Here is a 27,509-nt window from a genome sequence, read left to right on the forward strand (position 1 = left end):
CTAGCCCTAAAGCATAAAATAACCCCAACGCATTAAATACCACTAACGCATTAAATATCCCTAAAGCATTAAATAACCCTACCGCATTAAATAACCCTAACCCCAAAGCATAAAATAACCCTAACCCTAAAGCATTAAATAACCCTAGCCCTAAAGCATTAAATAACCCTAACCCTAAAGCATTAAATAACCCTAACACATTAAATAACCCTAACCCTAAAGCATAAAATAACCCTAAACCTAAAGCATAAAATAACCCTAACCCTAAAGCATTAAATAACCCTAACGCATTAAATAACCCTAACCCTAACGCATTAAATAACCCTAAAGCATTAAATAACCCTAACCCTAAAGCATTAAATAAACCCTAACCCTAACGCATTAAATAACCCTAGCGTATTAAATAACCCTACCGCATTAAATAACCCTAAAGCATTAAATAACCCGAACGCATTAAATAACCCTAGCCCTAACGCATTAAATAACCCCGGCGCATTAAATAACCCTAACGCATTAAATAACCCTAACGCATTAAATAACCCTAACCCTAAAGCATTAAATAACCCTAACGCATTAAATAACCCTAACCCTAATGCATTAAATAACCCTAACCCTAAAGCATAAAATAACCCTAACGCATTAAATAACCCTAACGCATTAAATAACCCTAACCCTAATGCATTAAATAACCCTAGCCCTAAAGCATAAAATAACCCCAACGCATTAAATACCACTAACGCATTAAATATCCCTAAAGCATAAAATAACCCTAACGCATTAAATAACCCTAACGCATTAAATAACCCTAACCCTAATGCATTAAATAACCCTAGCCCTAAAGCCTAAAATAACCCCAACGCATTAAATACCACTAACGCATTAAATATCCCTAAAGCATTAAATAACCCTAAAGCATTAAATAACCCTAACGCATTAAATTACCTTAACCCTAAAGCATAAAATAACCCTAAACCTAAAGCATTAAATAACCCTAACCCTAAAGCATTAAATAACCCTAACGCATTAAATATCCCTAACCCTAACGCATTAAATAACCCTAAAGCATTAAATAACCCCAAAGCATTAAATAACCCTAACCCTAAAGCATTAAATAAACCCTAACCCTAAAGCATTAAATAACCCTAACGCATGAAATAACCCCAAAGCATTAAATAACCCTAACCCTAAAGCATTAAATAACCCTAACCCTAAAGCATTAAATAATCCTAACCCTAAAGCATTAAATAACCCTAACGCATTAAATAACCCTAACCCTAAAACATAAAATATCCCTAACCCTACTGCATTAAATAACCCTAACCCTAAAGCAGTAAATAACCCCAAAGCAGTAAATAACCCCAAAGCATTAAATAACCCCAAAGCATTAAATAACCCCAAAGCATTAAATAACCCTAAAGCATAAAACAAATAAAATACTTCACAATTTTCAACACAAACCACACAAAGAAATATTTTCGCATGCCAGTGATTTTTAATTATTTACAAAACCACCTGAGGAAGACAGACATCAATTCTATTGAACCTTTCCATTGCACAATTTCTCTCAATATTTCATTTAAGTATTAGTGTAGAATGTAGAAACGGTGAGCAAAATGCTAATCGTGTATCCCCCATACAATACATATAGAGCCTAATATATATATATATATATTTAACCTTTGTTTAACTATAATATATGAAAATATTGGCCGTTTGAATTCTGATACGGAGTTGCTATCTAAAATAGGAAACTGAGTCTGTACGTATAGTACCACTTTCAATAGTGCACCGCCACCAGTACACATCTCCCTACTCTCATCACCAGTACACATCTCCCTACTCTCATCACCAGTACACATCTCCCTACTCTCATCACCAGTACACATCTCGCTACTCTCATCACCAGTACACATCTCCCTACTCTCATCACCAGTACACATCTCCCTACTCTCATCACCAGTACACATCTCCCTACTCTCATCACCAGTACACATCTCGCTACTCTCATCACCAGTACACATCTCCCTACTCTCATCACCAGTACACATCTCGCTACTCTCATCAGTGAAGACAAACTACTGTGGAGTAAAGAGAGTTTACAGGTACATCAAAAATAATTGATCAACACAATATTCAGTGTCAACAACAGAACGACCATGTCAAAAAATATCAGCATGCTGTCCAATTTGGACTGTAGAAACCTCAGCATACCTCAACTCTACAGATACGTTTGGATTGTAGAAACCTCAGCATACCTCAACTCTACAGATACGTTTGGATTGTAGAAACCTCAGCATACTTCAACTCTACAGATACATTTGGACTGTAGAAACCTCAGCATAATTAAACTCTACAGATACATTTGGATTGTAGAAACCTCAGCATACTTCAACTCTACAGATACATTTGGATTGTAGAAACCTCAGCATACCTCAACTCTACAGATACATTTGGATTGTAGAAACCTCAGCATACCTCAACTCTACAGATACATTTGGATTGTAGAAACCTCAGCATACTTCAACTCTACAGATACATTTGCACTGTAGAAACCTCAGCATATTTCAACTCTACAGATACATATGACAAATAAATGCATACACATATAGTGTACACATCCAGTATTGATATCATGCATGTACACATTGAACAGAGCAAATGTTCAGCCACAGGCTGAGTACACTAACATGTACAATAAACGCATGCAACCAAAAGGTTGGTCATAGGCTACGTCACAAATGATACCCTATTCCCTATATAGTGCACTAGTTTAGACCAGCTCAAAGTCCCACACTATACTCTGTATAGGTTGCCATTTGTGACACAGACATAGACATGTCAGCTACTGACATAAACATTCAGGAACAAGATCATGCTCCGGTCTACATTCATTAAGGAAAACGACAGGATAGATAGAGGGAGACGGAAATAGAGAGGGCAGGGGTAGATACAGAGAGAGATACAGAGAGATACAGAGAGAGATACAGAGAGAGAGGAAGGGGGTAGATACAGAGAGAGATACAGAGAGAGAGGAAGGGGGTAGATACAGAGAGAGATACAGAGAGAGAGGGCGGGGTAGATACAGAGAGAGATACAGAGAGAGAGGAAGGGGGTAGATACAGAGAGAGATACAGAGAGAGAGGGCGGGGGGTAGATACAGTGAGATACAGAGAGGGAAAGAGAGACGGAAAGAGAGCGAGAAAGAGAGAGATCACAGTGATTTCTTGTACATGAAGGCATAACACATTGGTTACTGGACATCTTTGGTTTCAAAGCCGGTCCATGGATGCACAAGCTTTAACAAACAGGAGGTTTATAACGTGGGCAGCATTACTACATTTCACAAGAGCAGTGCAACGAAGGTGTGAGCAGGAATCTAACATGAATGGATGTTTCACACTCAATGTTCTTGTCATTACAATGTGATAAAGATCAACACGTAGTCCACTGACGTGTCCTACAAGGTGGAAACAAAGTGTAAAAAACAGACCTTTTTAATACCCCAACTAGATCAGGTTGAGGTACAGACACTACAGTACCACACAGCCTCCCCTCCTTCTCTCTCCCCCTCCCTATCTCCTAATTCCCCCTCCCTCTCTCCTCCCTCCTTCTCTCTCCCCTCCCTATCTCCTAATTCCCCCCCCCTCTCTCCTCCCTCCTTCTCTCTCCCCTCCCTATCTCCTAATTCCCCCTCCCTCCTTCTCTCTCCCCTCCCTCCTTCTCTCTCCCCTCCCTATCTCCTAATTCCCCCTCCCTCCCTCTCCCCTCCCTCCTTCTCTCTCCCCTCCCTATCTCCTAATTCCACCTCCCTCTCTCCTCCCTCCTTCTCTCTCCCCTCCCTATCTCCTAATTCCCCCTCCCTCTCTCCTCCCTCCTTCTCTCTCCCCTCCCTATCTCCTAATTCCCCCTCCCTCCTTCTCTCTCCCCTCCCTATCTCCTAATTCTCCCTCCCTCCCTCTCCCCTCCCTCCTTCTCTCTCCCCTCCCTATCTCCTAATTCCTCCTCCCTCTCTCCTCCCTCCTTTTCTCTCCCCCTCCCATTTCTCCTAATTCCCCCTCCCTCTCTTCTCCCTCCTTCTCTCTCCCCTCCCATTTCTCCTAATTCCCCCTCCCTCTCTTCTCCCTCCTTCTCTCTCCCCTCCCATTTCTCCTAATTCCCCCTCCCTCTCTCCTAATCCCCCTCCCTCTCTCCTCCCTCCTTCACTCTCCCTTTCCCTCTCTCTTCAAACCTCAGCCCCCTGCCCCTGAGACAGCTGACCAGACCCTATACTTCCATCTGACCCCAGATGACCACTAGACTCTGTAGTGAGAACTGAAGTCTGATCAAGTACTGAATTTGATCCAAACTCTGGATGACCACTAGACTCTGTAGTAAGAACTGAAGTCTGATCAAATACTGAATTTGACCCAAACTCTAGTTGCGAGTTCTGACTGGAGTCTGGATTTTGATTGGTCTCTGGGTTGGGTCCTGACTCAGAGCCAGGACTCTGATTGGTCGCTGCAGTTCTGTGTGTGTGCTGCTGATAGGACGAGCCCAGCTCCGTCCACTTCATGCGGTTGGCTGCTATCCCATCAACCATAGGCTTCAGCTTCACGTTTAGCTTCATCAGAGCCTAGAGGGGAGACAGTGTGGGAGACTGACTTAGAAGGGGCTGTATCGCAGACAGACATTGGCTCATTTCATGCAGGATGACTGAGAAAAGGGAGGAAATAAAGACATTTCAGAAGACATGTGTGGGAGACTGACTTAGAAGGGGCTGTATCGCAGACAGACATTGGCTCATTTCATGCAGGATGACTGAGAAAAGGTAGGAAATAAAGACATTTCAGAAGACATCACTGTGAAAACATACAGGTCTGGACTAAATGAAAGTACTGGACATAGATTTTATTGCGTTGGATTTCCCCTTGAACTTGGTGTGTCAGTAACAAACAGACTAGATGGGTTTAGAACAGGCGAGTCCGTTACCTGGTAGAGGGGCTTACAGATCCCATCTATCCACTCCAGCTGCAGGGCGGGCAGCTCGTCTTTACGATTACGGTCAAATATGGCCTGAGCAGAGAGACGGGGGGGGGGGGGGGGGGGGGCATGGTTACAGTATCATCCTGGCCCTCCTAATCACTTAACTAACTTCAGTCATTTCATGCCAACAGTTGAATATCTAAAGAAAGAACTCCCTACATCAAGGCTAACGTCTGGGATCCCAGAGGGCGTTAGAAAGATACTGAAGCACAGCAGAAGGAAAGATAAAAGTCGACTTCCTAAATGCTGTGCAGACTAAAGGTGCATTAATGGAGTTTGGACTCAAGGGAATCAAGGTCGTAGTGGATGGAGAGTTAATATCAAAGTTGATGATCTGACATTGAAGAGAAGTGTAGTGAAGAGAAGTTTATTTTGAAGGGAGGGGTAGTTGGAAGCGAAGTGAAGTTGTACTATGAAGTGTAGTTTAACAGGAAGTGTAGTTTGAAGGGAATTGTAGTTTGAAGGGAAGTGTAGTTTAACAGGAAGTGTAGTTTAATGGGAAGTGTAGGTTAACAAGAAGTGTAGCTTAACGGGAAGTGTAGTTTAACGGGAAGTGTAGTTTAACAGGAAGTGTAGTTTGAAGGGAGGTGTGGTTTAACAGGAAGTGTAGTTTAACGGGAAATGTAGTTTAACAGGACTTGTAGTTTAACTGGAAGTGTAGTTTGAAGGGAAGTGTAGTTTAACGGGAAGTGTAGGTTAACGGGAAGTGTAGTTTGAAGGGAAGTGTAGGTTAACAGGAAGTGTAGTTTGAAGGGAAGTGTAATTTAACAGGAAGTGTCGTTTGGGGGGAAGTGTAGTTTAACAGGAAGTGTAGTTTAACAGGAAGTGTAGTTTGAAGGGAAGTGTAGTTTGAAGGGAAGTGTAGTTTAACGGGAAGTGTAGTTTAACAAGAAGTGTAGTTTAACAGGAAGTGTAGTTTAACAGGAGGTGTAGTTTGACGGGAAGTGTAGTTTAACAGGAAGTGTAGTTTAATGGGAAGTGTACTTTGATGGGAAGTGTAGTTTAACAGGAAGTGTAGTTTAACAGGAAGTGTAGTTTAACAAGAAGTGTAGTTTAACGGGAGGTGTAGTTTAACGGGAAGTGTAGTTTAACAGGAGGTGTAGTTTGACGGGAAGTGTAGTTTAACGGGAAGTGTAGTTTAACGGGAAGTGTAGTTTAACAGGAAGTGTAGTTTGAAGGGAAGTGTAGTTTGAAGGGAAGTGTAGTTTGAAGGGAAGTGTAGTTTGAAAGGTGTTACAGTAGTACTGTATACTGCTTACCGCTGGAGTTAACTTGAGCTCAGACCTCTCCCTGTCACCTTGCTCGAAAAACTCACTGGTCACCAACTCCGCAACCTGCAGGGGGATTTCAAAGTGATGTCAATGATGTCAATGATGATCCTATGGACCCTAGTCAAAACTAGTACATTATACAAGGATTAGGGTGTCATTTGTGACACAGGAAGAAGTTTTGTAACATTTCACCTGTTTGGAGATCTCCCAGGGGCGGGTCACTGCACCCAAGTCACATGCTGTCATTAGCATAGACCTGGTGATGACAGAGGTCAGAGGTTGTTTAGAACCTAACCAAGTCTCCACATAAGGAGATTGTTGATCATGGTTCAATAGACAAGTAAGAAAGATGGAAGGACCTGAGAAGTTCTCTGTGAGCCTCGTCTGTCCAGCTGAACTCTCCAGAGAGAACACGGTCAAAGAACTGGCTCCTCCTCCTGTTTAGGAGCACAGACAGAGTCAAAGAACTGGCTCCTCCTCCTGTTTAGGAGCACAGACAGAGTCAAAGAACTGGCTCCTCCTCCTGTTTAGGAGCACAGACAGAGTCACAGAACTGGCTCCTCGTCCTGTTTAGGAGCACAGACAGAGTCACAGAACTGGCTCCTCCTCCTGTTTAGGAGCACAGACAGAGTCAAAGAACTGGCTCCTCCTCCTGTTTAGGAGCACAGACGGAGTCACAGAACGGATACAAGGAAAAGGTGGGAGGGTCAATGGCAAAGCAGACGGGAGGTGGCCTGAGTGCCGGTCGGTTTGTGTTATCAAGTTTCTGTTCTACAACTGCATGTGGAAGTCTTACTGGAAGTGCAGGGTGAGGTCAGTGGAGAGGATGGCCTGTTTCAGTAGCTGCATCATACTACTGTACTCTTTGGAACACAGGTTGGCAAAGATATTATGACCCTGTTGGAAGATATGAGCAAAATATATATTAAGATTTTATGACCCTGTTGAAAAAGATATATTATCAGGTAATACATGGAAGGGGGAATGTCAGGGTTGAGGAATAAATGGAAGCTCTTAAGTAAAGGTGATGGTAGCCAAGGTCACCTCACTCTGTAGGATCATGACTGCATGGTTGAAGTGATGGTGCTCCAGAGTAGCTGATGTCCCGTAGAGCAGGGCCAGAGCAGAGCCAGTCCTGTAGGAAGCAGCAGAGGAGGGACATTCAACTGATTGATTAACAGGGAAGATGGACTGACGGACAGGCAGACGGACGGACGTGCAGACTGACTGACTGATCAGACTAATATCGTCCTCATTTTTCTTTGTTTTCCTTCATTGTCCTTATTTCTCTTCGGTGCTCAGCCGAGGTGACTCACTTGGCCTGGAAGGCGTTGTTGGTGCCACGGTGGTCTAAGTCATGGCAGAGACAACCCACCATCAACGCCAGGGTCTCTGCATCCGACAGAACATCCTGGAAACCAGCCGTCTGCGGACACAGAGGTAACGGAAGTACAAAAACTATCCAAGACATTACTTGTGTCCCAAACGGCACTCTATTCACTATATAGTGCACTACCCTTGTCTCGTCCCTGGTCAAAGGTGGAGAACAAAATAGGTAATTTGGGACAGAACCATTGTAATTGGTTAATCTTTACTTTAATTGCCTTGGTGGGGAAACAAATTGAGGAACAATGTGAACAAAACAGTTTGCCATGACAAAGGGTATTTCAGCCTTAAATGTTAAATTCATTTAAAAAGTTTCAAAACCAGAATTCCACATTGACATTACAGGGTATTGTGTGTGGGCAAGTGACACAATCTCAATTTAAGAAATGTTTTAATTCAGGCTGTAACACAACAAAATGTGGAGAAAGTCAAGGGGTGTGGATTCTTGATGAAGGCACAGTAGAACCCTTTTTTGAAGGTTCTATAAGGGTTTTAAATTGAACTTTTACAGTGCTGTAGAGAACCCTTTCCTAAGGTTCTACAAAGAACCATTCAAATATGGTTCTACATACAATAGCACCAAAAAGGTTCCGCTATGCTTACAACCCTTTTCGTTGCTATTGAGAACGCTTTTTAATGGTTCTTTATAGAACCTTTATGGAGAATGGTTCTTCAAAGAATCTTTGTCAATCTCAAAAGTTCTACAAATAACCTTTCAAATTAACATTACACTGTGTTTTATTCTGGTTAGTCGTATTATATTGTTAAAACTCCATAGTTGGTAGCTGTGGAAGGGCTGGGGTCCCTGAGGAGAGGATTGGGATCGTCTGACTCAGCAAACAGAACTGACACAAGGTCTTACACAGAGTCTTTTACAAGACCCTGTCCTGGCCATGTAATAACACAACACATTAGATCAACTGGAATGACACTTTCACTCACGGCAGCACAAAAAGATTTTTGAGGAAACCACGTCCTTAAATTTGAATTATCACTAAAAGATCAAAGAACCCTTTTCTGAACTGCAAAGAACCATTTAAGGGCTCAAAGTGAACTTTGACTCATTATGGTTCGGTTCCACATAGAACCATCCGCCTTACCAAAGAACCCTTGAGGAACCCTCTTTTCTAAATGTGTACATCGAGCATCTTTTGTTGCGTTGACTCACTGTGATCATGAGGAACATGCACTGGCACACGTTGAAGGCATGCCTCCAGTTATGGTATGCCACCGTGCGATAGTTCTTCCTCACTGTCAACAGCCAGCGACACAGGACCTGAGAGGGAGGAGGGACAGTCATAAGGAATAAACCGTCATAAGGAATAAACAGTCATAAGGAATAAACAGTCATAAGGAATAAACAGTCATAAGGAATAAATGTTTGCTTTGTTGTTGTTCTCATATCAGGTGTTACTGTAACATGTCACCAAGAGAGTTCATCAAAAACAAGATCAATAGGGTTGTAATATTCTGGTACTCCCAATAGGGTTGCAATATTCTGGTACTCCCAATAGGGTTGTAATATTCTGGTACTCCCAATAGGGTTGTAATATTCTGGTACTCCCAATAGGGTTGTAATATTCTGGTACTCCCAATAGGGTTGTAATATTCTGGTACTCCCAATAGGGTTGTAATATTCTGGTACTCCCAATAGGGTTGCAATATTCTGGTCCTCCCAATGGGGTTGCAATATTCTGGTACTCCCAATGGGGTTGTAATATTCTGGTACTCCCAATAGGGTTGCAATATTCTGGTCCTCCCAATGGGGTTGTAATATTCTGGTACTCCCAATAGGGTTGTAATATTCTGGTACTCCCAATAGGGTTGCAATATTCTGGTCCTCCCAATAGGGTTGCAATATTCTGGTACTCCCAATAGGGTTGTAATATTCTGGTCCTCCCAATAGGGTTGTAATATTCTGGTACTCCCAATAGGGTTGCAATATTCTGGTACTCCCAATAGGGTTGCAATATTCTGGTCCTCCCAATAGGGTTGCAATATTCTGGTACTCCCAATAGGGTTGTAATATTCTGGTACTCCCAATAGGGTTGCAATATTCTGGTACTCCCAATAGGGTTGCAATATTCTGGTACTCCCAAAAGGGTTGTAATATTCTGGTACTCCCAATAGGGTTGTAATATTCTGGTCCTCCCAATAGGGTCGTAATATTCTGGTCCTCCCAATAGGGTTGCAATATTCTGGTCCTCCCAATAGGGTTGTAATATTCTGGTACTCCCAATAGGGTTGCAATATTCTGGTACTCCCAATAGGGTTGCAATATTCTGGTACTCCCAAAAGGGTTGTAATATTCTGGTACTCCCAAAATTCCCGGGATCAGGACAGAATAACCAGGAAATCTGCTACATTCCAACCAGGATTTCTGGAAAATGTAGTGATTTTGGAAAAGTTGCTGGAGAGAAATAAGAAAGCCTCTCCATTCTCCCTCATTGTTGACCTCACTCACGTCGTAGTCAATCTTAAACTTCTGGACGGCTCCGAGTTCCAGAAACATCCGGAGGGAGGCAGTGATCATGGCGTCGTTGTCCAATGAGAAATCGTTGAAGTGGAACTCTTCGATGCCCAGCTCACTGCTCAAAGGGATCTTAGCAGCCTGAGGGAGTAGAATGTGGGGGTGAATATTGAGCGTCCTAGTAGGTGAACAGGAAATAACAAACTCAAAGCCTCAGGTTCTCCAACCCCGACCTCCACCCCCCCCCCCCTCACCAGTCCCTCCAGTCCCTCTTTATGATAGGTCCTCTGACCCCCACCTCCACCCCCCCCCCCTCACCAGTCCCTCCAGTCCCTCTTTATGATAGGTCCTCTGACCCCCACCTCCTCCTCCACCCTCACCAGTCCCTCTTTATGATAGGTCCTCTGACCCCCATCTCCACCCTCACCAGTCCCTCCAGTCCCTCTTTATGATAGGTCCTCTGACCCCCACCTCTACCCCCCCTCCTCACCAGTCCCTCTAGTCCCTCTTTATGATAGGTCCTCTGACCCCCACCTCCACTCTCACCAGTCCCTCCAGTCCCTCTTTATGATAGGTCCTCCGACCCCCACCTCCACCCCTCACCAGTCCCTCCAGTCCCTCTTTATGATAGGTTCTCTGACCCCACCTCCACCCCTCACCAGTCCCTCCAGTCCCTCTTTATGATAGGTTCTCTGACCCCACCTCCTCCTCCACCCTCACCAGTCCCTCCAGTCCCTCTTTATGATAGGTCCTCCGACCCCCACCTCCTCCTCCACCCTCACCAGTCCCTCTTTATGATAGTCCTGGGGTGTACTCGTTAGTCTGACGTAATAAAACGTTTTGCAACGGAAATGGACGTTTCTATTGGTCAAATTCAGGTAGATTCCTCCCTGTTTCATTCCATTTTCTTCTGTTTGGTTCCTAGTGAATACACCCGTGGGAAAGTAACCAGGGGACTTCTACTGTTTTCATTATTATCTTGTAGATTTAGTTTGTTTGTTTGTTTTTCTATTTCTTCTACATGTAATGTAATTCTCAGACATACCTTGAGTCTGTCCACCTCTACCTTGGAGCATGTGGCGTGGTAGGACAGCATCTGAGGGAGGAGAAAACATCATCATGGACTCTCTCTCCCTCTTTATATCCCTCTCTCTCTTTCTCTTTCTCTTTCTCTTTCTCTTTCTCTTTCTCTTTCTCTTTCTCTTTCTCTTTCTCTTTCTCTTTCTCTTTCTCTTTCTCTTTCTCTTTCTCTTTCTCTTTCTCTTTCTCTTTCTCTTTCTCTTTCTCTCTCTCTGGCCCCCTGCAGGTGGGTGTGGGACATGCATGATGATATGGGATCTAGCACAAAGTAGTGCACTATATAGGGAATAGGGTGCCATTTGGGATGCATACATAGCATACATAGACGCAATATTGTCTTCTTCACACTACTCATGACTGCATTTTTACAGTATGATCCTCTACTGCCTGAGCCGATCCGACACATTAATATTCAGCAGGGTTCTTCTCTCCCACCATAAATATTTCAGGTATTTTCACTGTTTCCAAAGAGAGGATGCTGTCAAAAAAAGATTGCGCACTGCAAAAAGTGTCAGGAGTAAAAATATACTAGCATATAATATATAGTATATTTAGTATAATATATGGTGTATATAATTTAATATACCAATATATAGTATATATATATAGTATATATAATGCAATATATTAGTATATAGTATATATAATATACTAATATATAGTGTATATAATATAATATACTAGTATATAGTGTATACATAATATACTAGTATATAGTGTATACATAATATAATATAAGATACTAGCATAGAGTAAATATAATATACTAGTATATAGTGTATACATAATATAATATACTAGCATATAGTAAATATAATATACTAGTATATAGTGTATACATATTATCATATACTAGTATATAGTATATATAATATACTAGTATATAGTGTATACATAACATAATACAATATACTAGTATATAGTATATATAATATACTAGTATATGGTGTATACATAACATAATATAATATACTAGTATATAGTAAATATAATATACTAATATATAGTGTATACATAATATAATATACTAGTATATAGTAAATATAATATACTAGTATATAGTAAATAGAATATACTAGTATATAGTAAATATAATATACTAATATATAGTGTATACATAATATAATATACTAGTATATAGTAAATATAATATACTAGTATATAGTAAATATAATATACTAGTATATAGTAAATATAATATACTAATATATAGTGTATACATAACATAATACAATATACTAGTATATAGTGTATACATAATATAATATACTAGCATATAGTAAATATAATATACTAGTATATAGTGTATACATAACATAATATAAAATACTAGTATATAGTGTATACATAACATAATATAATATACTAGTATATAGTAAATATAATATACTAATATAGAGTGTATACATAATATAATATACTAGTATATAGTATATATAATATACAGACACTCTTATCCAGAGCGACTTAAAGTTAGTGCATTCATCTTAAGGTAGCTAAGTGGGACAACCATCTATCTCAGTCATAGTAAATACATGTTTTCTCAGTAAAACAGTTATCAGTAAAGTCAGAGCTAGTAGGGGGGGGGGAAGTCAAGTGCGAGTGTTAGTGCACGAAAGGCATATTTAAAAAAAAAAAAAATCCTAAATGCCTCGTGAGTGAAGGGAGAAGAGTACATGACTCAGTCCCAAATTGCACCCTAAGCCCTTTATAGTGCACTACCTTTGACCATTTGGGACGCATCCTATCAATGCTCACATCCAGGGCCACAGACTGCTTGGCCCAGGTCTTCTTCACTTGATTGTACATCATGGTGTTGTTGATCCCCAGCCCACAGAATATCACAAAGGCCTGTATGGAGACAGGGTAGAAAAACGTTTCCACCAATTAAACAGCTTTCTAATGAAGCAATAAGGCACGAGGGGGTGTGGTATATGGCTGATATACCACGGCAAAGGGCTGTTCTTAAGCACGACACATCGCGGAGTGCCTGGATACAGCCCTTAGACGTGGTACATTGGCCATATATCACAAACCACAGAGGCGCCTTATTGCTGTTATAAACTGGTTATTATAAACTGGTTGCCAATGTAATTAGAGCAGTAAAAATAAATATTTTGTCATAGCATGGCTGTCAGCCAATCAGCATTCAGGGCTCGAACCACCCAGTTTATAATATCTATTATACAACAGGTGGGTCTAATCCTGAATGCTGATTGGTTAAAACCACATTCTAGCCAGTGTCTATTCCACAAGTTACCACCGGCTAAATCTATGACATTGAAATGTCTATTTACTCTGTTCCATCTGACTGCTGAATCCACGGTCTCATCATACATATATACAGTGAGGGAAAAAGGTATTTGATCCACTGCTGATTTTGTACGTTTTCCCACTGACAAAGAAATGATCCGTCTATAATTTTAATGGTAGGTTTATTTGAACAGTGAGAGACAGAATAACAACAACAAAAATTCAGAAAAACGCATGTCAAAAATGTTATAAATTGATTTGCATTTTAATGAGGGGAATAAGTATTTGACCCCCTCTCAATCAGAAAGATTTCTGGCTCCCAGGTGTCTTTTATACAGGTAACGAGCTGAGATTAGGAACACACTCTTAAAGGGAGTGCTCCTAATCTCAGTTTGTTACCTGTATGACAGACACCTGTCCACAGAAGCAATCAATCAATCAGATTCCAAACTCTCCACCATGGCCAAGACCAAAGAGCTCTCCATGGATGTCAGGGACAAGATTGTAGACCGACACAAGGCTGGAATGGGCTACAAGACCATCGCCAAGCAGCTTGGTGAGAAGGTGACAACAGTTGGTGCGATTATTCGCAACTGGAAGATACACAAAAGAACTGTCAATCTCCCTCGGCCTGGGGCTCCATGCAAGATCTCACCTCGGGGAGTTGCAATGATCATGAGAATGGTGAGGAATCAGCCCAGAACTACACGGGAGGATCTTGTCAATGATCTCAAGGCAGCTGGGACCATAGTCACCAAGAAAACAATTGGTAACACACTACGCTGTGAACGACTGAAATCCTGCAGCGCCCGCAAGGTCCCCCTGCTCAAGAAAGCACATATACATGCCCGTCTGAAGTTTGCCAATTAACGTCTGAATGATTCAGAGGACAACTGGCTGAAAGTGTTGTGGTCAGATGAGACCAAAATGGAGCTCTTTGGCATCAACTCAACTCGCCATGTTTGGAGGAGGAGGCATGCTGCCTATGACCCCAAGAACACCATCCCCACTGTCAAACATGGAGGTGGAAACATTATGCTTTGGGGGTGTTTTTCTGCTACAACTTCACCGCATCAAAGGGACGATGAACGGGGCCATGTACCATCAAATCTTGGGTGAGAACCTCCTTCCCTCAGCCAGGGCATTGAAAATGGGTCGGGGACCCAAAACACACTGCCAAGGCAACAAAGGAGTGGCTCAAGAAGAAGCACATTAAGGTCCTGGAGTGGCCTATGCCAGTCTCCAGACCTTAATCCCATAGAACATCTGTGGGGGGAGCTGAAGGTTCGAGTTGCCAAACGTCAGCCTCGAAACCTTAATGACTTGGAGAAGATCTGCAAAGAGGAGTGGGACAAAATCCCTCCTGAGATGTGTGCAAACCTGGTGGCCAACTACAAGAAACATCTGACCTCTCTGATTGCCAACAAGGGTTTTGCCACCAAGTACTAAGTCATGTTTTGCAGAGGGACCAAATACTTATTTTCTGGATTTTGTTGTTGTTGTTATTCTGTCTCTCACTGTTCAAATAAACCTACCATTAAAATTATAGACTGATCATTTCTTTGTCAGTGGGAAAACATACAAAATCAGCAGGGGATCAAATACTTTTCTCCCTCACTGTAGATATAGATTGATAGAACCTGCTCAATCCACTCTCATCATACATATATAGATATAGATAGATAGAACCTTCTCAACCCACTGTCTCATTATAGATATATAGATAGAACCTCAGTGGAGAGGGAGCTCGCCTCAAACAGTCTTTGATCTGCATCATTGAACGTCCTCCTGTCCAGGCGATTTAGAATCTGGGCAACCCCTTAAAACAGTACAGAAAATACATCAATATTTGTAATTATTGAATGGGTGGAATAGCAGAAAGGTAAAAAGACAGAGTGGTTTTCAAGTGACAGTGGATGGCTGAACAGACTGGTGAACCCACCTATTATCTGATGAGTCCGATTCCAGATGGGGACGCACAGTACTGATCTGATGTGGAATCCTGAGGCTTGATCTGCCTGGGGAGTACGGAGTGGAATGTTACTGTGTGTGCAAGCCCACGCATCTCTGTGTGTGTGTGTGTGTGTGTGCACGCATACAGATGTAGGATCTTAATTTAATCACACTTTTGTTGCTGAGAATGTTCCTGCACAGAAGGAAATGCAAACCTGCAGTGTATTAGTAGTAGTTTTTAATTTCCACTTTGAAATGTCAGGATTGTCAGGATCAAAAAATGTATCAACCCCCTAAAAAACATTTAAATGAATCATAATCCACATAATATTCACATTTCCTGTTTCTGCAGGATTATATTCCTGCTGTAGCAAACTGGCTCAAATTAAGATCCTACATCTGTACATGCGTGCCTGCGTGTGCCTGTGTGTTTGTGTGTCCAAGTGTGTGTGTGTGTGTGTGTGTGCGTGTGTTGATTGTGAGTGATTGGTGCCCCACCTCAGCATCAAAGCGAGGGTCCTGACAGACGTCGCTGATGTTGACAGGCAGTCCTGTGGACGCCACCAGCTCAGCAATGCTGTTATTGATCAGCCAATCAGAGCAGGACAGCTTCTCCATGCTGACTTTGTCAAAGAGACACACACTCTCAAGAAATGCCATTGGGGATACAGGAGGATGTCAGTCCTTCCTATAAATGATTATGTATAACTGTTCAAATATCTTCTCCCAAGCAGCGGAGACTTCACCTGATGTCACGGTCCATGTTGCACAGGGGAGACATGAGCTCAAAGGTCTTTGAGAACTTTACCACCTGCATAAAATACACACAATTGGAGAGGGGAGAATTAGAGAGGGGAGAATTAGAGAGGGGAGAATTACAGAGGGGAGAATTACAGAGGGGAGAATTACAGAGGGGAGAATTACAGAAGGGAGAATTGGAGAGGGGAGAATTGGAGAGGGGAGAATTAGAGAGGGGAGAATTGGAGAGGGTAGAATTAGAGAGGGGAGAATTAGAGAGGGGAGAATTGGAGAGGGGAGAATTAGAGAGGGGAGAATTGGAGAGGAGAGAATTGGAGAGGGGAGAATTAGAGAGGGGATAATTGGAGAGGGGAGAATTAGAGAGGGGAGAATTAGAGAGGGGAGAATAGGAGAGAGGAGAATAGGAGAGGGGAGAATTAGAGAGGGGAGAATAGGAGAGGGGAGAATTAGAGAGGGGAGAATAGGAGAGGGGAGAATTACAGAGGGGAGAATTAGAGAGGGGAGAATTAGAGAGGGTGGAGAATTAGAGAGGGGAGAATTGGAGAGGGGAGAATTAAAGAGGGGAGAAAGGGAGAGGGGAGAATTGGAAAGGGGAGAATTAGAGAGGGGAGAATTGGAGAAGGGAGAATTAGAGAGGGGAGAATTAGAGAGGGGAGAATTAGAGAGGGGAGAATTAGAGAGGGGAGAATAGGGGAGAATTGGAGCGTGAAGTATTGGAGAGGGGAGAATTAGAGAGGGGAGAATTGGAGAGTGAAGTATTGGAGAGGGGAGAATTAGAGAGGGGAGAATTGGAGAGTGAAGTATTGGAGAGGGGAGAATTGGAGAGGAGAGAATTGGAGAGGGGAGAATTGGAGAGGAGAGAATTGGAGAGGGGAGAATTGGAGAGTGAAGTATTGGAGAGGGAAAACAGAAGGAAAGAGAAATTTAGAAAATAAAGGAGGAGAGAAGAGCTGAGGTTTCACAGATGAGTTTATTGTTTATGACACATTCATAGCAGAGGAGAGAAATGAGAGAAGGAGGAGGAGAGGAGCCAGGGAGAAGAAATTAGAGGAGGGGAAGGAGAGGAGCCAGGGAGAAGGAAGCAGAGGAGAAGAGGGGAGAGGAGCCAGGGAGAAGGAAGCAGAGGAGAAGAGGGGAGAGGAGCCAGGGAGAAGGAAGCAGAGGAGAAGAGGGGAGAGGAGCCAGGGAGAAGGAAGCAGAGGAGAAGAGGGGAGAGGAGCCAGGGAGAAGGAAGTAGAGGAGAAGAGGGGAGAGGAGCCGGGGAGAAGGAAGCAGAGGAGAAGAGAGGAGAGGAGACAGGGAGAAGGAAGCGGAGGAGAAGAAGGGAGAGGAGACAGGGAGAAGGAAGCGGATGAGAAGAAGGGAGAGGAGACAGGGAGAAGGAAGCAGAGGAGAAGAGGGGAGAGGAGCCGGGGAGAAGGAAGCGGAGGAGAAGAGAGGAGAGGAGACAGGGAGAAGGAAGCGGAGGAGAAGAGAGGAGAGGAGACAGGGAGAAGGAAGCGGAGGAGAAGAGAGGAGAGGAGTCGAAGAGAAGGAAGCGGAGGAGAAGAGAGGAGAGGAGACAGGGAGAAGGAAGCAGAGGAGAAGAAGGGAGAGGAGACAGGGAGAAGGAAGCGGAGGAGAAGAGAGGAGAGGAGCCGGGGAGAAGGAAGCGGAGGAGAAGAGAGGAGAGGAGTCGGGGAGAAGGAAGCAGAGGAGAAGAGAGGAGATGAGACAGGGAGAAGGAAGTAGTGGAGAAGAGGGGAGAGGAGACAGGGAGAAGGAAGCGGAGGAGAAGAGAGGAGAGGATACAGGGAGAAGGAAGTAGAGGAGAAGAGGGGAGAGGAGACAGGGAGAAGGAAGCGGAGGAGAAGAGAGGAGAGGAGACAGGGAGAAGGAAGCGGAGGAGAAGAGAGGAGAGGAGACAGGGAGAAGGAAGCGGAGGAGAAGAGAGGAGAGGAGACAGGGAGAAGGAAGCGGAGGAGAAGAGAGGAGAGGAGACAGGGAGAAGGAAGCGGAGGAGAAGAGAGGAGAGGAGACAGGGAGAAGGAAGCGGAGGAGAAGAGAGGAGAGGAGACAGGGAGAAGGAAGCGGAGGAGAAGAGAGGAGAGGAGAGGAGACAGGGAGAAGGAAGCGGAGGAGAAGAGAGGAGAGGAGACAGGGAGAAGGAAGCGGAGGAGAAGAGGGGAGAGGAGACAGGGAGAAGGAAGCGGAGGAGAAGAGGGGAGAGGAGACAGGGAGAAGGAAGCAGAGGAGAAGAGGGGAGAGGAGCCAGGGAGAAGGAAGTAGAGGAGAAGAGAGGAGAGGTCAGTCTCACAGGTGAGTGTATATCCTCCAGCAGCAACACAGAGCAGCGTTCACACTGCAGCAGGGTCACAGCTCTCTGCATGATCTTCCTCACTATCTTCTCCAGGTCTGTCTGTTCCTCAAACAGGTCATTCACCACCTCTAGCAGAGCCTGGAGGAGCACAACAACAACACTGACCACTCTCTCTATTTGTCTAAGAAATGGAGAGAGAGAGAGTCTGCAGAACGGTGTAGTGTACAACTCCTCAGAGGGTATAAAGTTTAGCTTGTGACAGACAGGCTATGTGACAGACAGACAGGCTATGTGAGAGACAGACAGGCTATGTGAGAGAGACAGACAGGCTATGTGACAGACAGACAGGCTATGTGAGAGAGACAGACAGGCTATGTGAGAGAGACAGACAGGCTTTGTGAGAGAGACAGGCTATGTGAGAGACAGACAGGCTATGTGACAGACAGATAGGCTATGTGAGAGAGACAGGCTATGTGAGAGACAGACAGGCTATGCACTCTTAGAAAAAAAGGTGCTATGTAGAACCTAAAACGGTTCTTTGGCTGCCCCCATAGGATAACCCTTTTGGTTCCAGGTAGAACCCTTTTGGGTTCCATGTAGAACTCTCTGTGGAAAGGGTTCTACCTGGAACCAAAAGGGTTATCCTATGGGGGCAGCCAAAGAACCGTTTTGGAACCCTTTTTTCGAAGAGTGTGTGAGCCAACTCACTCTGCTCCTCTCGTACTCCTTCCGAGACTCTGAAAACAACTTGGCATTGGAGATGGATATTCCACAGAACGGTAGATACATCTGCAGCACCTGATGGGGGGGAAAGCAGAGGAGAAGACAGAAATAGTTCTAGTTCTGAGGCTAAATGATAAACAGAAAAAACAACATCTATAATTCAGTTGTTGGAGTCTGATCTCAACTTTACTGTGTTCCTTCTAAAAAGCCAAGTCACAAAACCCATCAGTGGGATATAACAAACTTTTTTGGGCCTTCAAGAGTATCTGTGTAAACGCGTGTGCATGTGTGTGTGTTGGTGGCTAGTTTACCATTGATAACGTTCTTCTTTTCTTCAACGTCTAATAACACACCTGGCTGCTTTCCTCTTAATGGAGTATTGATTTAGTAAATTAATTACTCAGGTATTAAGTAGGTATTCTGAATGTGCTAGACAACAAGCAGTCACTTACGTAAGACTGAGTCTTTTTTAATTGGTTTTCTGTTAAGCAGCCTGTGGGGTTACTGCCTAGATCTATTTTCCAACACACACTGAACATACATCTCAACCCAACTCTTTGATATGTGCTGCCATTTCTCACAAAGACTAGGTTCAAACCTAGATTAGCAAATAGTATGCATCACAGATAGCATGCATCCCAGATAGCATGCATCACATATAGCATGCATCACAGATAGCATGCATCACAGATAGCATCACAGATATCATGCATCACATATAGCATGCATCACAGATAGCATGCATCACAGATAGCATCACAGATAGCATGCATCACAGATAGCATGCATCACAGATAGCATGCATCACAGATAGCATGCATCTGTAAAAATTGTTTTAACAAGGGGTTGCCAAGAATTGCACGTCTTCATATAAATGAGTCTGTGTCTATCGCTCTTTTGAAGATCTAATGCATAAAGTGTTGAAAAAGAGTTGACGGTCTTGTTTAACTAAATCCTGCCACCTGGTGGACATTAAGGAGAACTCTGTGGCCAATCCCAAATGGCTCCCTGTTCTTTACTCACACCATTCCCAACGTAGGGTCCATAGAGTCCTGGTCTAAAGTAGGGCACCATGTAGGGAATAGGGTTCCATTCAGGACATCAAAACAAAAATCAACTAAGAGAGAAAAAACTATTTCACAGGAAATGGTTGAACAGGACCAATGTGTGAAAAAATATGTACGTTAGTGAAAGTCCTATAGCTGCAACATCTGTATTGGGGTTAGTAGTGAAAGCCCTATAGCTACAACATCTGTATTGGGGTTAGTAGTGAAAGCCCTATAGCTGCAACATCTGTATTGGGGTTAGTAGTGAAAGCCCTATAGCTACAACATCTGTATTGGGGTTTCATAGTGAAAGCCCTATAGCTCTAACATCTGTATTGGGGTTTCATAGTGAAAGCCCTATAGCTGCAACATCTGTATTGGGGTTAGTAGTGAAAGCCCTATAGCTACAACATCTGTATTGGGGTTAGTAGTGAAAGCCCTATAGCTGCAACATCTGTATTGGGGTTAGTAGTGAAAGCCCTATAGCTGCAACATCTGTATTGGGGTTAGTAGTGAAAGCCCTATAGCTACAACATCTGTATTGGGGTTAGTAGTGAAAGCCCTATAGCTGCAACATCTGTATTGGGGTTAGTAGTGAAAGCCCTATAGCTGCAACATCTGTATTGGGGTTAGTAATGATTGCCCTATAGCTACAACATCTGTATTGGGGTTTCATAGTGAAAGCCCTATAGCTACAACATCTGTATTGGGGTTAGTAGTGAAAGCCCTATAGCTGCAACATCTGTATTGGGGTTAGTAGTGAAAGCCCTATAGCTACAACATCTGTATTGGGGTTTCATAGTGAAAGCCCTATAGCTCTAACATCTGTATTGGGGTTCGTAGTGAAAGCCCTATAGCTGCAACATCTGTATTGGGGTTAGTAGTGAAAGCCCTATAGCTCTAACATCTGTATTGGGGTTTCATAGTGAAAGCCCTATAGCTGCAACATCTGTATTGGGGTTAGTAGTGAAAGCCCTATAGCTGCAACATCTGTATTGGGGTTAGTAGTGAAAGCCCTATAGCTACAACATCTGTATTGGGGTTAGTAGTGAAAGCCCTATAGCTGCAACATCTGTATTGGGGTTAGTAGTGAAAGCCCTATAGCTGCAACATCTGTATTGGGGTTAGTAGTGAAAGCCCTATAGCTACAACATCTGTATTGGGGTTAGTAGTGAAAGCCCTATAGCTACAACATCTGTATTGGGGTTAGTAGTGAAAGCCCTATAGCTACAACATCTGTATTGGGGTTAGTTCTTATTGGATATTCCTGTATGTGAAATAATAATCTACCAGGTTGGTTCTGAGACAGTAACACTGATCTCCCATTGGTGGAGATAGTGGTGATGTTGTCAATGACAATAATGAATTCTCATTGTACAGGAACTTTAGTTTTACCACTCTTCTATTGGTCCATGAAGCCAGACAAGCTCAATCAAGCCCAGCTAAAGGATTTGAAATGATTTCTAGTAGTATTCTGAACTCAGGTGTGCTGTGGACTGACCTTCTCGTCGTCCTCAGTAAAAGGTGTTCCGATTGGGTTCTTGTTGATGGCCTGCACAACCCCGATGACCTCTCCATCACTGTTACAGATGGTCATACACAGGATGGACTGGGTCTTATAGCCAGTTAGTTTGTCTATCTCGTCACTGAACCGATGGTCCTACAGGGGGAGACATATAGGAGAAGAAATACACACACACACACACACACACACATACGAATACAGACACATACACACATCTTTTTATTATTCAGAAATCAGAGACGGCCTAAAATCAATCTGAACCAACAGAATTGATTTGACTGGAGCCTAGTTAATATGGGTCAAAACACTGTGTTAATGTAGCCTACAGCACTGCAGTGTACTGTGTTAATGTAGCCTACAGCACTGCAGTGCACTGTGTTAATGTAGCCTATAGCACTGCAGTACACTGTGTTAATGTAGCCTACAGCACTGCAGTACACTGTGTTAATGTAGCCTACAGCACTGCAGTACACTGTGTTAATGAAGCCTACAGCACTGCAGCGAGAGCTACATGGTATTCTTATGTGCAGTGCACCAGAGACCTACAGATAACTGCCAAAATAATGGAAACCCCAACATAAAGTGTCTTAATAGGGTGTTGGCCACCACGAGCCAGTACCTGGAACTATTGGAGGGCGTTGGGTCACCACGAGCCAGTACCTGGAACTATTGGAGGGCGTGGGGCACCACGAGCCAGTACCTGGAACTATTGGAGGGCCTGGAGCACCAGGAGCCAGTACCTGGAACTATTGGAGGGCGTGGGGCCACCACGAGCCAGTACCTGAAACTATTGGAGGGCGTGGAGCACCACGAGCCAGTACTTGGAACTATTGGAGGGCGTGGGGCCACCACGAGCCAGTACCTGGAACTATTGGAGGGCGTGGAGCACCAGGAGCCAGTACCTGGAACTATTGGAGGGCATGGAGCACCACGAGCCAGTACCTGGAACTATTGGAGGGCATGGGGCACCACGAGCCAGTACCTGGAACTATTGGAGGGCGTTGGGTCACCACGAGCCAGTACCTGGAACTATTGGAGGGCGTGGGGCCACCACGAGCCAGTACCTGGAATTATTGGAGGGCGTTGGCCACCACGAGCCAGTACCTGGAACTATTGGAGGGCGTTGGCCACCACGAGCCAGTACCTGGAACTATTGGAGGGCGTTGGGTCACCACGAGCCAGTACCTGGAACTATTGGAGGGCGTTGGCCACCACGAGCCAGTACCTGGAACTATTGGAGGGCGTTGGGTCACCACGAGCCAGTACCTGGAACTATTGGAGGGCGTTGGGCCACCACGAGCCAGTACCTGGAACTATTGGAGGGCGTTGGCCACCACGAGCCAGTACCTGGAACTATTGGAGGGCGTTGGGGCACCACGAGCCAGTACCTGGAACTATTGGAGGGCGTTGGCCACCACGAGCCAGTACCTGGAACTATTGGAGGGCGTTGGGGCACCACGAGCCAGTACCTGGAACTATTGGAGGGCGTGGGGCAAGTAACTGAAAGGTGGCTGGTTTCAATACCCGAGCCAACAAGGTGAAAAATCTTTTGATGTGCCCTTGAGCAAGGCACTTTACCCTAATTTGCTCCCGGGGTGCCATATGTCTGGGGCGGCAGGTAGCCTAGTGGTTAGAGCGTTGGACTAGTAACCGAAAAGTTGCAAGATTGAATCCCAGAGCTGCCACGGTAAAAATCTGTATTTTTCTGCCCCTGAACAGGCAGTTAACCCACTGTTTGTAGGCTGTCATTGAAAATAAGAATTTGTTCTTAACTGACTTGCCTGGTTAAATAAAGGTAAAAAAATGTCTGGCCCTGTAATACAACACATTTCACTTCACCGATCCAGGGGTATGTGACAATACAACATTATTTCAGTTTTTTTCATTCTTCCACAAAAATTCCATAATTCGGAGTTCCATAATTTGATAGTGGTGGAAAACGCTATCTCAGGAGCCGCTCCAGAATATCCCATAAGGGTTTAATTGGGTTGAGATCTGGTGACTGAGACACACACACACACACACACACACACACACACACACACACACACACACACACACACACACACACACACACACACACACACACACACACACACACACACACACACACACACACACAATCTCTTTAAACCCTCTATGCTCATTTGAGACCCCTCTTTCAAAGTCACTGAGAACTCTTCTTCTAGCCATAGTAGCCAAAATAATGGGCAACTGGGCCTTTTTATACATGACCCTAAGCATGATGGGATGTGAATTGCTTAATTAACTCAGCAACCACACCTGGTGTCTATATACATGTGTCTCTCATTTACTCAAGTGTTTCCTTTATTTTGGCAGTTACCTGTACACCTTATTGCTCTAATACAAATTAGTCTCCCAAATGTGACCCTATTACCCAACTAGTGCACTACTTTTAACCAGGGCCTGCACTATATTTTCAAATGTACTGCACTATGGAGGGAATAGGTTGCCATTTGGGATGACACATGTCAAATACATTGGTCCACTGGGTCCCAGGACTGGGCTTAACATCTCAATCCCACGAGGCTTCTCTATTCCTGCTAGCCTATTGTCTATTGCCAGTAGCCCAGTTCCCACGAGGCTGGACAAGCGTCAACATGTTGCCTCTGCCTCGCCAGACGCCCATGGCCATGATATAATGATGTGTAGCGTGCGACTGGTGGATGGGACTCCGGAGAGGGTGAGAGATGCAGCCTTGCAGGGAATGAAATGGCCATGGTTTTCATATCCCTGTCTATGGAGGAAACGATGGTGGATGGGCAGTATGTTTGTTCATGTAATTGTAATAATTACACAATTTTTTTGCCGCAAATTGTTGTCATGGTGATAATGTGTGGATGACAGCATAAAATGGAGGTGTCCTGATGGGGGAAGATATACAGCCTTCAGGAAGTATTCACACCCCTTTACTTTGGCCCAGACAAATGTGTTACAGCCTGCATTTCAATTGGATTCAATGTAGATATTTGTGTCACTGGCCTACACACAATACCCCATAATGTCAAAGGGGAATTAGGAAAATCAGGATAACTGGAGTTACCAAGTCAATTCATGAGGTGCTCTGGAGCAGACGGTGGTTCAGGTTCTGTAGAGAGAGAGACTGAAAGGACGGTGGGTCAGGTTCTGTAGAGAGAGAGACTGAAAGGACGGTGGTTCAGGTTCTGTAGAGAGAGAGACCGAAAGGACGGTGGTTCAGGTTCTGTAGAGAGAGAGACTGAAAGGACGGTGGTTCAGGTTCTGTAGAGAGAGAGACCGAAAGGACGGTGGTTCAGGTTCTGTAGAGAGAGAGACTGAAAGGACGGTGGTTCAGGTTCTGTAGAGAGAGAGACTGAAAGGACGGTGGTTCAGGTTCTGTAGAGAGAGAGATGCCGTTTCACATTTCTTTTCCACTTTCACATTACAGAGTATTTTGTGTAGATCGTATCCATAGAGGATTCACACACTTTTAATGTCATGGTTTTTCGTTTCTTTATCCCAATAATAGCATTGAATCAAAATTAAATATTACAATTTTGCATTTGTGGTTTGCAGCGATGGGTCTAATTTAGGAAACCTGGTGTTTCCAAATTGATAATGTTTACCTCATATGCGTTGGGTATGTTTACAGTCTCCCCATGCTCTGCCACGTATCCAATAATGCCCTTTCCCCACGGCACCTGCACCTCGTTAGAGTTCAGAGTGCTCGAAGAGGGTCGCACCGTGGTGCCCAGGTGCACGTCGAATAACTTTGACACGAGCGTTCTCTTGTGAGATGGTCCCTCAACTAGGAACAGCGAGCACCTATCCGCATCCACCAGGATACACACATTGATTAGGATCTTATAACTCAGGTTGGTCATGTCCAGGTCATTGGAGACATCTTTCACCAACTCAAGGAAGAACTCCCTCTCGTTGGTCTCCTTCAGTCTGTATTTGTAGTCGATGGCACTGGAAGCGTACTGGGGCACATTGACCCTGGATTCGAGAAGGGCGCTCAGAATGTGCCCGGTGGTTGGTGGCAAAGAACTAGCTTTGCGCAGTAACGCGCGGCGTCTCATGCTGGACTGAGAATCATCGTGTTCCCTGTGACTGGCGTGCTCGTCGTAGGTTCTGTGCGCGGTGGTGGCTTTGGACCGGGCAAAGTTCCTTCGGAGCTCCATGTGGGAGGAGCGGCGCCGGAGACCGTCAGGGTTGGTCGGCCAGAGCGGGTCCCTGGGCACTCCGCCACACTTTTCCTCGGCAAGGGAGACTTTGGACGGCTGTTGGTCCTTCAACCACCTGCTCACCGTATCGCATTTTCCTTTACGCACGACATACTCCTCAAAGAGGTCCGGGTGGCAGTCCAGAAACGCTTCCACATCAGAGAAGTCAAAAGTAGTCATCGGGGAAAAATAAAAGACCCTAAGAAGAAGCAAAATAATATCAGGATAACAGGAGATACCGAGTCAATTCATGAGGTGCTCTGGAGCAGACGGTTGTTCAGGTTCTGTAGAGAGAGAGAGAGAGAGAGAGAGAGAGAGAGAGAGAGAGAGAGAGAGAGAGAGAGAGAGAGAGACAGAGAGACAGAGAGAGAGAGAGAGAGGATGCTGTTACAGCTCTTCATTTACTCCCTGCTGCCCATTTAAAACAATCCGTCTTCGTCCTCTTCTATGGAATGCTGCAAGCAAAGATTTTCAGCTCGAGTATTAAATCAATTATTGATGAATTCTGTTTACTTCTTTCGACTAAATTGAGGACGCCGAGTGTAGCAAGTTGAGGGGCTGTGTGTCAGTCAGCTGAGACTACAGCACCAGATTCCCTGGTGGTTCTGAAGCTTATACAATGCAGATCAGGAGCACTGTCCGCTTGCTGCAGATCAGGAGGAAAACACTGTCAGCTTGCTGCAGATCAGGAGAAAAACACTGTCAGCTTGCTGCAGATCAGGAGGAAAACACTGTCAGCATCGGCTGCAGATCAGGAGCACTGTCCGCTTGCTGCAGATCAGGAGGAAAACACTGTCAGCTTGCTGCAGATCAGGAGGAAAACACTGTCAGCTTGCTGCAGATCAGGAGGAAAACACTGTCAGCTTGTTGCAGATCAGGAGGAAAACACTGTCAGCTTGTTGCAGATCAGGAGGAAAACACTGTCAGCTTGCTGCAGATCAAGAGCACTGTCCGCTTGCTGCAGATCAGGAGGAAAACACTGTCAGCTTGCTGCAGATCAGGAGGAAAACACTGTCAGCTTGCTGCAGATCAGGAGCACTGTCCGCTTGCTGCAGATCAGGAGGAAAACACTGTCCGCTTGTTGCAGACCAGGAGGAAAACACTGTCCGCTTGTTGCAGACCAGGAGGAAAACACTGTCCGCTTGTTGCAGACCAGGAGGAAAACACTGTCCGTGTGCCTGTAGATCAGGAGGAAAACACTGTCCCTGTGCCTGTAGATCAGGAGGAAAACACTGTCCGTGTGCTGCAGATCAGGAGGAAAACACTGTCCGCTTGTTGCAGATCAGGAGGAAAACACTGTCCGCTTGTTGCAGATCAGGAGGAAAACACTGTCCGTGTGCTGCAGATCAGGAGGAAAACACTGTCCGTGTGCCTGTAGATCAGGAGGAAAACACTGTCCGTGTGCTGCAGATCAGGAGGAAAACACTGTCCGCTTGTTGCAGATCAGGAGGAAAACACTGTCCGCTTGTTGCAGATCAGGAGGAAAACACTGTCCGTGTGCTGCAGATCAGGAGGAA

The 27,509-nt window shown here is 44.4% G+C and overlaps 1 protein-coding gene across 1 annotated transcript; it reads right to left on the bottom strand.

Moving 5' to 3' along the window:
* Positions 1 to 4,199: 4,199 nt before the first annotated feature.
* Positions 4,200 to 26,543, bottom strand: pde11al (phosphodiesterase 11a, like). Its single transcript, XM_031811725.1, has 20 exons — positions 25,393 to 26,543; positions 21,764 to 21,922; positions 19,202 to 19,291; positions 18,491 to 18,631; positions 16,182 to 16,246; positions 15,934 to 16,054; positions 15,425 to 15,500; positions 15,234 to 15,301; positions 12,988 to 13,080; positions 11,195 to 11,245; positions 10,144 to 10,290; positions 8,848 to 8,955; positions 7,610 to 7,719; positions 7,338 to 7,428; positions 7,090 to 7,190; positions 6,653 to 6,730; positions 6,486 to 6,549; positions 6,282 to 6,356; positions 4,969 to 5,052; positions 4,200 to 4,612 (listed from the first exon to the last, which is right to left on the bottom strand). Exons 1-20 carry the CDS (start codon positions 26,170 to 26,172, stop codon positions 4,223 to 4,225), a joined length of 2,892 nt encoding a protein of 963 aa, XP_031667585.1. The 5' UTR covers positions 26,173 to 26,543; the 3' UTR covers positions 4,200 to 4,222.
* Between the last annotated feature and the right edge of the window lie 966 nt (positions 26,544 to 27,509).

Source organism: Oncorhynchus kisutch, unplaced genomic scaffold, assembly GCF_002021735.2.
Source record: "Oncorhynchus kisutch isolate 150728-3 unplaced genomic scaffold, Okis_V2 Okis02a-Okis13b_hom, whole genome shotgun sequence".
NCBI classification, from domain to species: Eukaryota; Metazoa; Chordata; class Actinopteri; order Salmoniformes; family Salmonidae; genus Oncorhynchus; species Oncorhynchus kisutch.

What these genes read in the sequence shown, in the direction of transcription:
- pde11al (XM_031811725.1), bottom strand. Translation starts at nt 26,172, where the DNA reads ATGACTACTTTTGACTTCTCTGATGTGGAAGCGTTTCTGGACTGCCAC. An exon ending in AGCAGTCTGTGGCCCTGGAT is followed by an intron (nt 11,246 to 12,987) that starts GTGAGCATTGAT and finishes CTCCTCCCTCAG; the next exon opens with ATGCTGTCCTACCACGCCAC. An exon ending in GCTCACAGAGAACTTCTCAG is followed by an intron (nt 6,550 to 6,652) that starts GTCCTTCCATCT and finishes TGTCATCACCAG; the next exon opens with GTCTATGCTAATGACAGCAT.